The sequence below is a fragment of the Protopterus annectens genome, chromosome 9.part0 (genome assembly GCF_019279795.1).
Source record: "Protopterus annectens isolate FY-2018-M chromosome 9.part0, PAN1.0, whole genome shotgun sequence".
NCBI lineage: Eukaryota > Metazoa > Chordata > Ceratodontiformes > Protopteridae > Protopterus > Protopterus annectens.
The window spans coordinates 125,316,450-125,334,071 of NC_056743.1; the positions used below are offsets into that span (position 1 = coordinate 125,316,450).

At 39.5% G+C, this 17,622-nt stretch overlaps 1 protein-coding gene and 1 non-coding gene across 4 annotated transcripts in view; one reads left to right on the forward strand and one right to left on the reverse strand.

Annotated features, from left to right (window-relative positions):
* Positions 1 to 17,622, forward strand: part of EHF (ETS homologous factor) — a 402,661-nt gene that overhangs the window by 267,899 nt on the left and 117,140 nt on the right. For all 3 annotated transcript variants that reach the window (XM_044082637.1, XM_044082638.1, XM_044082639.1), the window contains one exon: positions 6,035 to 6,280. In XM_044082637.1, coding sequence (XP_043938572.1) covers positions 6,035 to 6,280 — 246 coding nt within the window. The remainder of the gene's footprint in view (positions 1 to 6,034; positions 6,281 to 17,622) is intronic.
* On the reverse strand, positions 4,577 to 4,649 carry TRNAV-AAC. The gene has a single exon. It is a non-coding gene; the product is annotated as a tRNA-Val (tRNA).

The following is a 17,622-nucleotide window of genomic DNA, read 5'->3' on the forward strand; positions in this document are numbered from 1 at the left end:
AGTACTCTCCATGAAGACACTCCACTGTTACAGATCAGTTCAGTCAGAAGAACCTCTGAAGACATTCCAGGAGTAAGTATTGTCACTAAGGAGCAAACATGAAAGCACTAAAAAAATAGTTCAATATACTGTTGTCTATATATATCTGTATAAATTTAAGACCCTGATTTTAGCTATACCATTTGTAATTTTATAATTAAGGAAGATCAGAGTTGAAAGGTTTGTTGGTGCCCTTAAATCACTGTCCTATGTTTATGATGTAAACAAGAAGAGCATGGAGATGTAGTCCAGTAAGTGTATTGGACTACATTTTACATCCATTATTATTTCCATTATGTTAAATGTTGTAATTAATTAAGGACATTCAGTTTTGTGTTCTTACAATATTATTGTCTGAAACTGGTGTATAATTTTTAAATAAGAAATAAAACATGGCTGCATTAAGGAAACATGGGTCTTTGGACCTCAAATGAGGTATACAGTTCTAAGCCAGTAGTGAAGAGTAACTATTTATTTATCTGAAACAAGGTAGCAGGGATCTTATTAGTGCTGCATTCTCTTACTGTAGTTCTTCTTTTTTGGTAGATTATATCAGCTGCACAGACTATCTTCTTGTCCTTTTTAAAGGTCCTTGTAAAGGCTACAGCAAAACTGTTAAAACACCATCTCATCCAAAACAAAGTGTCATGTAGGAATCTTCACATCATCGTCAAGGCTTACAGCACCTCCGCTGGCCTTATTTCTTTTATCAGCAGCATCTACCACAAGCTAAAGACTGTTTGCATAATGGTGCCTTTTTCATTGAATTTACAAAAGATTTTGAAAATGTCTACCACAACCATTGTCTCCCAATATTACCCATCTTCATCCTAGATCCAATGGTTTAGATGGTTCAAACACTATTGTGTTAACCATACAGTTTGTAAAACCTCCCACCCTTCTGTTTCTCAGTCAAAAAATCCCACCTGGAATTCCATAAGACTACATTTACAAACCAGTCCTCCTCTCACTGTTTATCTATAACATCTCAGACTTCCTTAACTCGGATAGCTGTCAGTGGTGTGCTGACATCTGTTCCCTAAGTCCCTCCCTCAAATGAGTCCTTCCTTAGTTGGCCACAGTATCTGCTCATAGCAAAAAAAATTACCTAAGACCAATCTGGGAAGAAACTAACTTCACCCCCACCCCTGTGAAATCTCTTCAAGCATCCCCCATTTATCAACAGGAAGCAGCCCCTGGTGGTGCTCTCTAAGGTCAAAACCACTGCTTCAAAGCCCCAACAATATCCTCAGTTGCTTCTTAAATAGCCTAAAACATGATCTAACAGGACCACTTGAGGCACACTTCAACTACACCCTAAAAATAGGTTACATGCCAGGTAAATAATAGCCACAATAGACATCCCTCTTCATAACGGTGGATCATTAATTAACCCCGGGAACTGCTGACCCATTAGTCTGACAAGTCTAATATGCAAAGCCATGGAACAAATTATCATGGAAATGATCAACAAAAACATTGGCAACCTACAGACACTGGACCCATCCCAGTTTGGCTTTAAGAGAAGGTCTTGTTTACTCAACCTCTTTGAGTTCTTCAAGAGGGTCAACAAGGCTATGGATGAGGGGAAAACAGTGCATACTGCCCACCTTGACCTGGCATTTGATGCAATACCCCACTTAGGTATGGTTGACAAACTCTCAGAACTAGGCATAAATTCCTATATAACTACTGGATTGCTGGCTGGCAGACAGATAGGAGAAAAGAAGTCAGGATTGGTGAGACCACCTCTACCAGGAGACCAATCACCAGCAGAGCACCCTAAGAATACGTGTTGGGCCTACTCCTGCTTGGCATCTACTTCTTGGAAGTGAAGGCTAATGTTAAAGGCCTCTGGCTCACCAAGTTCCCAGATGACTGTAAATTAGGAGCTATCATAGAAACCCCCTGTGGTACCAACATCCTACAAGAGGGTCTAACACAAACAAATGGATGATGCCAAAGCCACTGATTAAAACTCTGTGCAAAGAAATGCATTCTAGTGCTGTTTGGGAAATAATCCACCCAAGTTAATTACTCAATCAATAAAACACTCCTAACAGCTGGTCTGATAGTTAGGGATCTAAGAACATATGTAGACAGTAATCTAGCCTGCCTTCGACCAACACACAGCCAAGGTAGTAATAAAACCATTCTATGTTACCCAAATCATAAACAATGGTATGGCGTCTAGGTCCAAGGAAGTTATATTACCACTCTACTCAGCCATTATGAGGCCCTTCATTGAGTACACTGCCCCCTTTGGCAGATACTTAACCAGGTACTTGCAACAGTTGGATCCCCCTCAAAGGTTCATCACCAGGAGAATGCTGATATGAATACCCTGCCCTACAAAGATCACCCTAAACCCTATCTCTGTACTTAGTCTCCTACAGGTTACTGATAGGCAGTCTATTACTAGCATATACGGCATCCTCAGCTCCAGCTCTGATGAATCTATTGCACATCCTCAAAACAAACAGCATCAGAAAAGGAGCTGAACTTTATCTGCGAAATAGATAGAATATGGAGAAACAGATATCTGCCTCAAAGGATCCACATGCTGCAAGGGTGAAAAATCAAACATTCACACCTGTTCTGGTCCTCATGGCTCTGATGGACACAGGTTGACAGTGAGTAAATTAATCCCCAACTAACATACCACCCCATAACCCTTAGCTGCCTCTTTACTAACCTACCCACCATATACGCATCCAAGGAACTGGGGGATAAAATGGGACAGAGTTACATGTCCAGATTTGTAAAGACCCTGGTGATCATCAGCCTAGTATAAACCTATGAACCAGCCTAATGCTCCTATGTATATATAAAGGACTAATATCATCTGATGCTTTGACCACTATTACTTCCCCAGCTGACAACTATTTTAAACAAATCCAACAATATAGATATCTAGGACTTTAGCAGTGTCATACTTTATCCTTTGATGTTTACCCGTTTAAAATTGTTTGTAAGTTCCAGACATCCATTAAAATATACTTATTATAACTTAACCGAGGAAACCCATAAACTACTCATCAAAGCAACCACCTTAGCTTAATGACCTCCATGTAGCTGCCAGCTCTTCCAAAAATAATAACAAATTGCAAAAACTTATAAATAAAGGACACTTTTTCATGTGTTCACCCAAAAAGGTTAGATAACACAGTTTATCTTTGCAGAAAGTTAACATGCTCCCAGCTCACCTCCAGACACATCCTGCTATTCCGACCTAATGTTTATATTGTTCGGCATCATTGCCACTCGACAGCAGATGCATTCTCCAAAATCTCATTCAAGACAACTATGTCAGTGCTAGAAATGTATCTAAGCTATCTGAATATGTAAAAAGATCTGAAAGCCAATTTCATTAATATTACTAAATTTAGTTGAAACTAACCTTGCAATTCCATATTTCTAACCTCCATAATATTCTATCCTTAGCACTGGCCAACTCATCTTCCTCCCAGAGATCCATTATTCAAAGCTCTTTTACATACTAGAATCAGTCTTCCAGCAACATAACTCCCTGCTTCTCAGCTGGAACTACCTAAAGGTAGTTCAACCTATTTCATTCAGGCACTTCATCTATATTTGTATATTCGTATATATCGTATTGTTTCAAGCCTTCAGCGAAAACTGCATAACTATGTATTAACAATTTTAAAAAGTCTATGCTGAAAAGCGATGCTCATGCACCAACATTTCAATAATAAAAAATGGCTTCAAAACCACTCTGCTGGAGTAGAGGAATAAGGCCCAGCTGACCCAGGATAGATTAGTGGCTTGGGAGAGTGACGGAGTGGCAGGGGAAGGGAGGTGTGTGTCCATCATGGGTGGAAAGGGACTCATTTATATGCTCCTTAAGGGGAGGTGTAGTCCAAAGAGGGCAGTTGCCCTTGCAACATGATCAACAAGTGTGGAGTGCAGTGAAAGGGAAGTGGGTACAGCATAAGCAACACCCCCCCCCCGGACAAAAGCACAGATGAGCCAAGCTCCCAGGATGCTCTTAAGATCCATGACTAGTCCCAGCAGTATTGAAGTAAGTTGGGGGTTAGGAAGATGGTTGGTAGAGGCAGCATGGAAGTGGGGCACTGGGGGCCACAGGCTAGTATAGGTGAGGTCCAAAGGGACCAAAGAATAAAAATAAAGACATGGCTTATAAGTCTGAAACAAGCTGATCCACTCCTTGTCAAAGAAACTATTTCTTTCTTTCAGGTAAATAATGTGGATTGTTGCCATACTGGCTTAAGTATTTTTAGAGTCCCTTTTAAAGCAGTTTAGTTTTAGTCTAGTAAATCTTAAATAACTTCAGTGCTTTACACTGATATGGCTTTTTTAGTTCCTTATGCTTATTCAAATGCTTTTTTTACTGTTTTCTGCCATGTTCATACTTTTCATAGGTGAATACTAGGATAACTGCCCTGAAGGGACATGTTAAGCCTAGCCAATAATCCATGATCAGAATCAAACCCAGTACTTTGTGTCTTCGAGGTAAGGACCTTAACCATTATGCCAACCCCATCTCTCCTTAAAATGGTTTTACTGGGGATCAAACCCAGGACCTTCTGCATGTTAGGTAAATGTGATTACCACTACACTACAGAACCTACGTAATATGCAAACTTTTTTGTCTAAAACTCAGCTGGAAAACATGTGAGAACAAGAGTGTGAACTGGAATCTGTCCTGACAGAACAGGATGCAGGCAGGGTGTCTGCTAGTATCATCAGCAACCCAGACCAAAAGAGCAGCCCAGTTATAGAATGGAAGTGGAGAAGAGGAAGGAGAAATGAATGGCCAAATGCCAGCTCCCCTCACTTGGATGGATGGTAAAGGGTCAAGTGTAATGTTTCCTTTACTGACTCCTGTTACAGGCCAGAAGATGCAACAATTGGTCTACATTTGTTTTTCTTTCATCTGTTATAACCGTAGAATGCCGGCAGTTTACGTGATGTCTACAGAGACATACATTATTCAAATGAAAATTGAGGGACCCAAACACAGACAGAAAGGACAAAGCTTGACAGCAGCTCATAGTCTTAATTTACTGCACTACTGTATTCATCTTGTGTGTGTGTGTGTGTGTGTGTGTGTGTGTGTGTGTGTGTGTGTGTGTGTGTGTGTGTGTGTGTGTTTGAAAACAATCATGGTAGGTAGACAAGGGAATATAATTTAAAAAACGAATATAATAAAAACACAAAAATGCATACGAGTATTCAGAGATTAAATAAAGTCAACAGCACAGAAAACAAAAGTAGCACATGTGAATGAGCCAAGGTACCACCCATTTCCACATACTTTTCCTTAAAGCTGATCTTGGCATTTCTCTTTCTTAGAGTCTGCCTTATGAATGTTTTTCTTTCGGCTTTTCCCGGTTAGGGTTCACCACAGTGGAACTCCGGTCTGCTAATGATTGGCAGTCGATTTTTACGGTGCTGAGGTGCCAGCCCGATGCCCAACCTTCAACGAAGGCACACCCATTCAAGCATGTCTTTCGAATGCCACTCGACCATGGGGAGGACATGCAGACTCCAAACAGAAGGTGCTCCAGCTGAGAATCGAACAGGAGAACCTCTTGAAGTGAGGCGACAACGCTACTGCTGCACCACAGCGGCTCCAGAGTCTGCCTTATGAATACTGTAGAATAATACATTCCTAAATTGTGAAACAATGCAGCACATATGGTTTTAGCTTTTGAATTACAGTAGCAGTTTGTTTCAGAGGAATCACTGTCCTCTTAAAGAGTGGAAGAAAAAATATTGTTCCTCAATGGACAAAAGTAGCAGACACAAACTCATAAATGCAATTATGTTCATGAGAACAACCAACAGTTTTGTAATGTTATACATAAATTCACACTGCATTCTGTTTTGTAGTAACATTATACATAAATTCATGGCATTCTGTTTTGTCGTAACATTATACTTAAATTCACATGGCATTCTGTTTTGTCATAACATTATACTTAAATTCACATGGCATTCTGTTTTATAGTTCATTCAAGTTTGCCTGGAGGTCAGTGGCATGAGATCCATCCTCAGTACTGGAACAAGTTTCAAGTGTGGGAGTGGCTGCAACACACTGTCGATGCCAATCAGCTGGATGCCAGTTGCATTCCTTTTCATGATTTCGACATACATGGTGAACGCCTGTGTACCATGACCGCACAGGACTTCAACACTGCAGCAGGATCAGTGGGACCACTCCTGTATAACAACCTACAGAGTCTTAAGTGGAATGGTATTTAATAAATTATCTATCTGCCTCTTTCAGTACATGTCTGGTGTCTAATTGCTAATTTGTGGTTTATGAATGATGTTTATAAAATGTGCTATTAGTAACCTAATTTATATTTAAAAAATGCATTCTTAACAGGCTACCCACACAAGATGTCAAACTAAAATACTGGTGTAACATTCCAGTGTATGATGTAACATAAAAACACATTAAAGAAAGCAGGCCATACTAGGTGAAAACATTTCTGGGATAACCAGTCATATATGAAGGCCCTTCATCTGGTCTTGCCGTCTTTTTGTTCTGGTTGTAACTGGTTCAGATATACTTGTACTCCTTAATACAAAATAAGCACTCTGGCAGCATAAAATCTCAATTACCTTGTGAGATTTTCATGGGATGTAAGGTAAGATGTGAAAAAGTTTCTTTAGTCTTAGGTTTGTTGTTGTGAAGTAATACTTCCTACATCTGAAAGGAAGTGTATTTTCATCCAGCAGCCCAAGCTGTTATGCAGCATGGTTACTCAGTCATTAAGATTTCTGCCTCGGAGTTCCAGTGTGCCATATTGATTACCTGACATCTGGTCCCTCTCCTTGTGAAGTTTACATGTTCTGTCTGTGTAAGTTTTTTTCTCAAAAGACACACTGGAGAATTGACATACTGGTGACTATTTATAAATATTGTTTGCATTTCTGACCAAGACTGTGGATGAAAATTAAATTACAGGCGTGAGCAAACATGAGCTTCTGTGGGGCTTTTGCAGGTTCCTTTCTCAGTTCATATGTCTCTTCTTCCCGTATCTCAAAAACCTTATGGATGCTTCCTATTTGCTCTGTTCCCACTCCTTACCTCTCACTTATGTCATTACATCTGACTCTATTGCTTGATCACATCTTTAACTCATCTTATGCACTTTAACTGATAGTTTTTAATGCCAACAGCAAGATTGCTGACCTCCATTGTCTGCTGAATGTACAGTTGCATAGATACTGTACGTATTTGTTAGAGAGCGAGAGAGAGAGAGACAGGCAAAACCCTTTTCACAGAAGATACAGGGGATTAAAGTTGCCCATATGATGTGCAGAAAATTTTGCTATCAGGTATAGCTACGCTAACAAGTTTTTCATTTGCTTATCAGTGTCAGCAAAAAGCATATCAGCTTACCTGTATAAAGCCACTTTATTTCTGTACACTTTGGTTCTCTCTGTTTTCAGTACTTCTGCTTTATCCATTCACTTGTCAGTATCTTGAAAACTTTCCTAAATCTGACCTTTGTTTTTTTTTTCCTTTTTGTGGGGATGGGGACATTGTTTACCATGACCAGGCTACTGGTATTTGGTTAACTTATCAACACAGGCAAGCTAGCAATCTTTCTAGAACTCTTCAAAGATGGTGATTCCTGGGAAGAGATTGCATATTCTTTGTACATTCACTAACTCTTCTTTAGCATTTTGTTTGTATTCAGCCTTTTATGTCAGCATGCACTCTTAGCTGCAGACCTCCTGCATGATATATATATTTCCTTATGACATTTTTGTGTCTTGAGTATATGTCTTCCTCATCTTGTCTGTTACTGTGTTCTTGTTTTCTCACTTACTATTTCCCACAATTCTTCATGGACTTACTATTTCCCACAATTCTTCATGGATGTTTGGTCCCTGTTTTTTTTTTTTTAATTGTATAGTTGGATGTTTGTTTCTTAGTTTTGAAGTAACAACCTGTCACTCTTACTTGCCCCTCGGCCTACTACACTTCTGGGAGTTGTGGATGGTATTTTTATTAGATTACATCTTGTCCTCAGCCCAACTGCTTACAGCCTTAACTCAGGTTTTGAGGTATTGAGTTACAGACTGTATCACTGTGTTTGCTGTGAATGAGACTACTTGTTTTTGTCTGGAATTCATGCATATAGACTCAACCTCTACAGTCAGTTCATTCCAGACAACATATCATACTTAGGAAAAAGGCTGGGTTCTTTAATTTTTTTTATAAGCCCCGTGATCTGTACAGTATTGTCATACTTTGTAAGCCTTTATAATGCCATTCATTATTTCATTTATTAATCAGGTAGGCCTACTAACAAAAGTATCTCTTTTCAATTTATGAGCGCAGCTTAGATAAGTAGCTTGCTCGCATTCAGACAGTATATAAGTGGATACCAAGGGTATCAATGCAAAATCTATATCATGAAGCTCATTTGCAGTTCACAATCCTAACCGTCTATGCTGTTCTGCTAGGAAAATCTGGGTATAGAAAGATTTTATTATTTTTGGTAGGAGTGTATCGTTAAGTGGCACTGTTGATCGACATACATCTACTTGCATTTGTTGCTGTCTTACATACAAACATTGTATTTTCCTCCATCTTCTTCCATTTCTTCTTGGTCACCAACCAGCTTGCCAGTCAAACTATTCCTTTATAAGACTAGCTACTGGTACAACAGTAACATCTGCATGACTCCATGACGCAGGTTCCACTAGCAGCTTTGGTGTCAGAGATTTGTCACTGGGAAGAGTTTGGTAGCTAATGCCCTGATCCTCAGGGGAAGGAATTATGTCCTCCATGGAAGTCAGTATAGACTAGCTCCAGGCAAAAAAGGGATTTAACAACTGCTGTGGCTAGCAGCGGCTTGAAGAGTAGCATCCTTAAACAGATGTCTGGCATAAAGGAAAAAGTGTAGGGCGATGCCTTATGGCAAACTGTACATTAATGAATGGGAAGTATGGCAAAAAAAGAAAGGTTCCTCCCTTGAATTGTTCAACAAAGTTGACCTCAGTAGACAATTATCTAGTCAGTCAGTTTATCAGGCTGTTTGTTTGCCAGCTCAGTGGGTGGGCTGACCCAAAGGTCCTTTTCAGTCATAACCCAGGCCTGGCAGAGCATACAAAATAATTGAAATAGAGAATGCAATGAGTAACGCATATTAATAAAGCAGTGTGCATAAAAATGTTTTTTTTTTTTTGACATTTGTTAACCGGGTTAGTCAGATTGGGCAGCAGAGACCTTTATCAGTGGAGACACTTGGAGAAAAGTTCCACAGATACACAGATACAAAACATCATACAATATTAGCATACAAGTGTACATACACAGGAGAAACAGAGTACAACTTATAAATGAACATGTTAGAATACAAAAGTAATATTGAGGGTTTAAACACCCATGGTACATATTAAGTATATAAAATATAATATAAAAAGTTAGATTCTATCTAACAATTACCATCAGAGAGAAATTCAAGGTTGGTAGAATATCATAAATACCTTAGATGAGTAGCTGTGGTAAAGTGTTAGAGCTGAGACAGGAGGGGGAAGTAGAAAGGGAGCAGTTTAGGTGGGAGTGGGACAAGGACAGGCCCAGGAATTAGTAAATAAGACTTTAGAAGTTTTTGAAGTTAAGGAAGTTGCTATTTGTTCTTAGAGAAAGGGGAAGTTTGTTTCAGGCACTGGTGACAGAGTGGCTGTATAAATGCTTGCCGATATTTTTATTGGGTTTGTAGATGTCTAAGAGGTGTAGGTCTGTGCTGCGTAAGTTTCACTTAAGAGAGTAGGGAGTGATGAGGTCAGCGAGGGCAGAACAGCAGGAGGATTGATTTAAAATACTGTGTGTGAAGTGGAGTTGGGGAAGAAGGAGTTGGTTAAGTAGCTCAAGCCATTGTAGGTGGTGAGAGTGATAGGAAAGGTTGGCAGTGAATCTGGCTATTTTGTTGTAGGTGGTTTCATGTTTAGCTAATAGATTGGACTGAATATTGGTCAGTTACATATTCACGTATACTTATTGCATAAAATAAGGTTGGGAGAAGGAAAGTCTGTGCTAGAGAACATTTGGTGTTTATAGTGAGGTATTTTTTATGTCTGTATAAGAGACTAAGTTTTTGGTGGGTCTTTTTGATGGCTTGTTGATTATGTATGTCAAACTTTAGTTGGTCATCAGTGAGTACACCTATAAGTTTAATATGTGGTTCAACAGACATAAGTGTATTATTAAGAGAAGATACTGTGAAGGTATTTTGTGTTGCTGCAGTGATTTGGGAAGAAAGAGTATACTTTTTGTTTTTTTTTAGGATTGAGAAGTAGTTGATTATTGGTCAGCCATTTTTTGATTGAAAGAAGGAAATCTTGAGTAACAGCAAGGAGATGGGGAAGGTTATCAGAGCACAAGATAATAGTGGCGTCATCTGGGTATTGTATTAGTGAGGTGTTTGGACAGGAAGTGTGTAGGTCATTTGTCAATATATTAAAAAGGAGAGGTCCAAGGATTGACCCTTGGGGGACATCTGCTTGGAAAGGGAGGAGGCAGAAAGCCATTTGATGGATTGGAATCTGTTGGAGAGGTAACTGGATAGTCATAATATAATAGAAGAGGAGAGGTTAAGGGAAGAAAGTTTTGAGAGTAGTAGGGTATGGGAAACGGTGTTGAAGGCTTTAGATAGGTCAAGGAAGAGGCATGACACTAATTTGTTATTATCCTGTGCTTTGGCGATATTCTGTGTTAATGAAATGAGAGCTGTAGAGGTGCTGTGGTGAGGATGGAAACAGTGTTGAGTGGGAGTTAACAGGTTGTCTTGTATGATGTGTTTGAGAAGCTGGTATGAATACATTTTTCTAGAATTTTGGATAAGGGGGAAAGTATGGCGACAGGTCTGTAGTTGGCTGGTTCAGCTGAATTGCCACCTTTGCGGAAGGGTATAACATAGGATTTTTTTCCAGATGTCAGGGACTGTGTTGTCTTGAACTGACCTGTTTACTAATATGGAGACTGGATGTGCAACAGAGTTAGCTGCAAGTTTAAGGAATAGAGGAGGTAAGCTGTTAGCAGAGGAGGAACAGGTTTTCAGTTTAAGAAGAGATTTGATGTATACAGTAGGAACATGTTTAAGACAAGACTGGATGGAATTTGTAGAGGGAAGGGGAACAGAAGGGGTGAAGGAGGTGTTGCCACATTTAGTTAACTTTTTTATAGAGTCGATGAAGAAGGAATTAAGAAAGGAGGCAGTGTTTGTTGGTGAACTGTTAGGACAGGGTCTGGGGGTACAAGGGTTGCCTGGATGTAAGAGTCTGTTGATACTATTCCAAAACTTTTTCATGCTGGAGTTGGGGTTATCTAGTTGTGTTTGATAGTATTGTTTTTGTCCAGATCGACTTGTTTCTTGGTTAGGTTCCTAAGTTCAATATAGGTTTGGAGATGGTGATAGGAGGGGTTTTTTTTCAGGTTTTCCAGACACTGTCTCGTTTAAGCATAAGTCTAAGGGTGGATTGGGTTAACCATGGAGCAAAGTTTGTTTTTGTTCTTATTTTTCCTAGTGAGTGCTAAGGAGTTTAGGATATTTAGGAAGGTGGTGTTAAATTTGGAGACTGCCTCACTGAGAGGGAGGGCATAGAGAAAGGAACAGTTAATAGAGAAGAGAAGATTATTGAAGGTATCTGGGCAGAAATTAGAGAGATTATATCTGTCTTTGTATTGGTGAGGTTTTAGCAGAAGAGGTGAGTGTTGTAATATATGGGTAGGGAGATGGTCACTGAAGAAGTCAGGTAGAGTGGTGGCATTGTGATACAGATTTGGGTTAGAGGTGAGGATCCAGTCAAGGGTAGTGCTGTTATTTGTGTGTTTATTGATACTGGTGGGAGAGGTGATGAGTTGAGAGAATCCAGAAAGATTGATGCTAGTATTGGGAGTAGGAATTAAGGGAGTTCCAGTCAATAGTGACATTGCCTAGGATGATAGTTTCATAAGATGTGTTTTGAGATGCACAGGAGAGAAAGTGTTCGAGGGTAGAGATGTTGCCAGGTGGGATATAAATTGCTACTATGGCTAGGTTTTTGTGACTACTTAATTTGCAGTTAGCAATAAGAATTTCAGCTGGATGGATATTGGAAGGAGATGTAGGTAGAGGATAGAGAGAAAGTTTGTCAGATTATACGATAGCTACACCACCACCTCAAGGAGGAGGATGTTGTAACCGGGGGGGGGGGGTTCAAAGTCTGTAATATGGAGTTGTAACCATGTTTCTGAGTGGGTAAGAATGTCAGGGTTGTAGAGAGAGATAAGGACATGGAAATAAGTAACTTTGTTAGCAATGCTTTGAATATTGAGGGAGAGTATTTTCAAGGTTTTGTGGTGTGAGGTCAAAGAGTTTGGATAGTGGGTAAAGGGGGAAGGAGAGAGAATGGTCAGGTAATGTAATGGAGGCATTAGAGGAGTGAGTATGGCTACCTGTGGTTGGGTTGGGGGGGGTCGGCCAAGATTGGGGGTGAATATAGACAGCCAGCAGAAGGCTTGGAAAGGAGAGTTTGTATGCTGTGGTAAGGGGGATGTAGAAGAGAAGTCTGGGTTTAGGTTTTGTGGGGGGAGAGGGAGGGAGAAATATTTAAAATTTATGTAAGAGAGTTTGAAAGTGAGTAAACAGTGAGGGAGCTATTGATAAGTTTACAGAGGTTAGTGGATTGTGGTGACTGAGGGAGATAGTAAGAGAAGAATGGGACTAGTAACAGGAGGTGGAGTAGGAAAGGGTGAGTAGAAGGTGAGAGCTGATGAGTAACATGCTTTCTGAATAGCATATAGAAGTAATTCAATGATAAAGGCTTTGCATATGAATAGTATTAATAGTGGTCATTTAAGCACTTACATTTGTTCTCTTTGAAATGAAAATCTGTTAAGATTTTTTCAAAGTTGGATTGGGTTTGTTCCTTTCTGAGTTCAGCAGGCAGATGATTCTAGCAGACTGAGGCAAGGTTTGACAATGCTTTTTCATCAGCACCCGTTTTGAATTCAAATTTAGAAAGATGGGGGGGGGTTCATCTCTGGGATCTCTAAGGTGATAGGAAGAGGTTTTCACTAGTGATGTGGTAGAAAACATTGAAAATGCTCTCCTTCAATATTCAAACATGGAGAGTTAAGTATGCAGTTCTTGATGTTTTAGGAAGCCAGTGAGCTTTGTCTAGGAGTAAATATGAGTTCTGTTAACAGCTAAGAATGTGAGTCTCTATATTTCATTTACTGCATGTTGAAGTTAGACGGTATCTGAACCATAATTAAGGGCGGTTATTGGAAGGCAAGGTTAGCTTTGGAAGCAGGATATTTTTGACTATAGCTGATCTTGATTCTGCAGCGAGGAGATTGCTTACTTTGTAGCAGAGTTTTACTTGTGAAAGGACTTTATTCACTATATGTTTAGAGTTCCGGAAGGAGAGACTTGTGTCAAGGAAAAGTCTGAGGTACCTATATTGGTGGACCTAAAAAACACTATGCCCATGGGTTTCTGCTATGCTAATCTGAAATGGTTGTTTTAGCTTTTTAGAAGTAGCAAATGGCATGCTACAATTTGTATTTTGTATTAGTGGTAAGATTATTTTGTGTTAATCAATTCATGAGTACATTAGTGTTGTGCTGTAGTTCAGTTTGTAGAGCTAGAGGGGATTTTATCATAGCCAAAGTGACAAATGTTATCTGTGTACATTGTAACACCGAGTAAGGGAAGGTCAAAAAAGGTGTTATGTCATAGCGAGGAAAATGTATGTCCTTGTACATACAGAGGCTTGAGGGACGCAGGCTATACTACAGGTTAAAGAAGCTACATGGGAGGGACAAGATCCAATGTCATCTTAGAAGTTTCTGCAGTTAAGATAACTTGCAAGCGGTTTATAACTCCTGGCTAAAGTTTAGTGCATTGGTTGACTTTATCAAAAGCTCTATTCATGTCTTTAAATAAACCAGCAATAAATAGTCCATTGCTCATGTAGTTGTAAATTAAGTATGTTACTTTACAGTGTGCAGACATGGTGCTAATGTCTGCTGCAAAGCCATGTTCATGACCAGTGAGGATGCGTTCTTTATTAATATGCTAAATGCTTTCTTATAAACTATTTTTTCTAGGATTTTTGAAATCAGACAAAGGTTAGGGATAGATTTGAAATCCTAAGGGGCTAGGGGATTCTGTATTTTTGGGAGGAGGATAATGATGGTGTGACAGAATTGGGGTATGAGAGAATGTGATATGAGGAAGGTTGAAGCTGTGAAGTCAAAGGTCTGGATATAGAGTGAGTAGTAATTTTTAGAAAGGCTGCATGAATTTCAAAGGTTTTAAAATAAGCTTTAAAGAGAAGTTTTAAGACAGTCTTACAAGAGATAGGTTTGATGCAGCATGAGGGAAGGTAGTCAAAAGTGTTGTCTGAGATAGAACTGAGTAAATAATAAACCAGGAGAAACAAATGCATACTACAAACTGCAGTAAGGTAATCTGAAATGGTTCTGCACACTTCTTTTATTGTTTAAAAACAGTTAAGAGCTTTTTTGTCCATGTAATAAGTAGCTGGACTTCATCAGAACTAACCGCCCCATTCAATTAAATAAAAAGTTCTCAATCACATGTTAAATTAAATTATTCAATAGGAACTAGTTAATGACATTGTTTATTGATTTATTTAACATTTGTTGACCGGGATAGTCCGACTGGATACATGTCCATTTTCAGCGGAGGCCCGGGGAGAAAAGCTCCAAGATAATAATACAATTTGAACATTTAGTACATGCTAGTTTCAAGCAGATTACATTCATAAGCAATACCAGCATTTAGCACATATAGTACTAACTTATTATAAAACACTTTACAAAACATAACATTATTTTCAAAGTTATATATACATAACATTACATTCAGGTTTAAGACACGTTGAGCAGCAGTTATACAATTGACCCTTCCTGAAATGGAGTGGTAGAAAAAAAGTTAGAAGTAGTTGAAGGTAAGGCACCTAAGAAATAAAGAGGTCATTAGTCGGGGTTAGTGCAAGGACATAGCCAATGAGTTTTGAAGTATTTCTTGAGTTTGTTTTTGAATTGAGTTAATGAGGGTTCTAGGGTCAAGTCAGCTGGGAGTTTGTTCCATGTTTTTCCAACAGAGTTGGCAAACAGAGAGTCCCCAGCTGAGTAGTTGGATTTGTATGTTTGAACTAGGAGTCTAGTGGATGATCGCAGTGGCCAGGTGCTGGTGTAGGGGCTGATAATATTTTTTAGTGCAAGTGTATTTTCTGGATGGTAAAGGACTTCATGTGCCACTATTAGCTGGTTGAACTGCAGTAGGCTTGGCAGTTCAAGCCATCCTAGGTGATTTAGGTTGTGACAATGGTGTGTCCAGTAGGCTGTGCCAGTAGCAAATCTGGCAATGTGATTATAGCAGGATGATAGTTTATTAAGATCTGTTTTGTTTAAGTTGGAGAATAGAGGTGAGGCGTAGAGAAGAGTTGATAGCACATGGGAATGAGCAATTGCAGTTCTAGCAAGTGGGGTAAGGAAAGGTTTGATTCTGTAAAGAGAGCCACGTTTTTTATTAATGGTTTTGATATTTTGATTGATATGTGCATCAAACTTCAGGTTGTTATCAACTATGACACCCAGTAGTTTAGTTTGGGCTTCTGGTGAGATGATAGTGCCATTGTTAGCAGTTATGTTGAAGGATGGCAGGGGGGGTCCTGCATGTGGGGGAAAAGAGGAGCAACTTAGTTTTGTTGGGGTTTAGGATTAGATGTTGATTGGAGAGCCATTTTTCCATTGTATTGAAGGTATTTTGGGTTAATGTGAATAAAGTAGCTGGTGATGTGTTCGAACAAATCAAGGTGGAGTCATCTGCATATTGAATACATGTAGCATCTGGGATGACTGAATGAAGGTCGTTGATAAAAATGGAGAAAAGAAGGGGTCCTAGCATCGAGCCCTGGGGGACTCCTAATGTGATGGGTAGACGAGATGATAGCCTGTCCTGCCATAGGACTGCCTGTTGCCTGCCCTGCACATAGGATTGAAACCATTGGAGTGCATGGTTGTTTAAGGAGAAGGCCTTCAAGATATTTATAAGCATTTTGTAGTCAACCATGTCAAAACCCTTGGATAGATCTAGAAAGAGTGCTGAGGACAGTTTGTTATTATTGCGGTTGTGGTTAATGATGTTAGAGAAAGAGAGGAGGGCAGAAGTAGTACTGTGGTGTGGCTTAAAGCCATGCTGAAAGGTGAACAACAGCTTGTTCTGTGTGAGGTAGTGCATGAGCTGTATGTGTACACACTTCTCCATAATTTTAGCTAGAGGTGACAGAATAGCTATGGGTCTAAAGTTTGACAGTTCAGTGGAACTTCCTCCTTTATGGAGAGGTATGACATGGGAGATTTTCCATATAGTGGGTACAGTAGCTTCAGATATAGCTCTGTTGATCAAGATTGAGATGGGGTATGCTATGGTGTCAGCAGCCGTTTGCAGATAGTCTGCTGGGAGGACATCAGCATTCAGGTTGGTGGGTCTTAGTTTCTTAAGTAGGACATGAATAAGTTGAGTAGGAACAGGTTAGAAGGTAAAGTATGTTTGGGTACTAGGTGTGGCTACATTCAAATTAGAGCCATTGGGAGAGAGTTGGCTGGCTAGAGACTGGATAGTCTCTATGAAGAAGCTGTTGAAGTTATTAGCAATGTCTACTGGGGATTTTTGTTGGGAAGCTGAGAGGGGTGGAGTGGCGGTTTGGCCTGGGTGGAGTAGTTTGTTTATTCCTGCCCAGAACTTTTGAGGTTTGTTTTGGTGTTTTTGCAGTAGATGGTAGTAGTGTTTCTTTTTGTCTAAGGTTATGGATTTTTTTGTGTCATTCCTTAGCTGTCTGAATCTTAGTTGATCAAGTGGGGCTTTTGTTTTTCGGTAAGTGGCCCATGCTTTGTTTCTGTGTAAAATTTTGGTTTTGGTATCTTTAGAAATCCATGGTGCAATATTAACTTTGGTTCTAATAGAGCAGCTGGGAGCATGGGAGTTAAGAATAGCAAGGAATTTGGTGTTACAGTATGCTACTGCTTCATCTAGGGGGAGACTTTTTAGTACTGACCAGTTGGATGCCTTAAGTTCATTTTGAAACTTGGTGAGAATAAAATTCTTGTTGTTTCCTAATGTTCTATAGGTGGATTGGTAGGAGCAGTCTACTTTGAGCTTGATTACATAGGTGAGACAGTGGTCACTTAGGTCATCAGGCACAGTGCCTGATTTATAAGATTGAAGATGGGTATTAATGAGTATCCAGTCTAGGGTACTTTCTTTGTTATTGGATTTTCCTGTCCTGGTGGGGGAGGTTATGATTTGAGTAAATCCATAGAGGTTTATGTGTTTTGTGGGGGTTTCACAAGAGCAAGTGTTCCAGTCAATGTTGAAATCCCCAAGAACAACTGTTTCTTGGGGGTAGTTATTGGATAACCAATATAAGACGTCTTCTAAGGTTTCTGTGATCCTCCCTGGGGGAATGTAGACACAGACAATGTTTACATTTCTGTTTTTGTTAATTTGTAGTTTTGAGATAAGAATTTCAGCATTATTGAACTGGGGTGGTTGT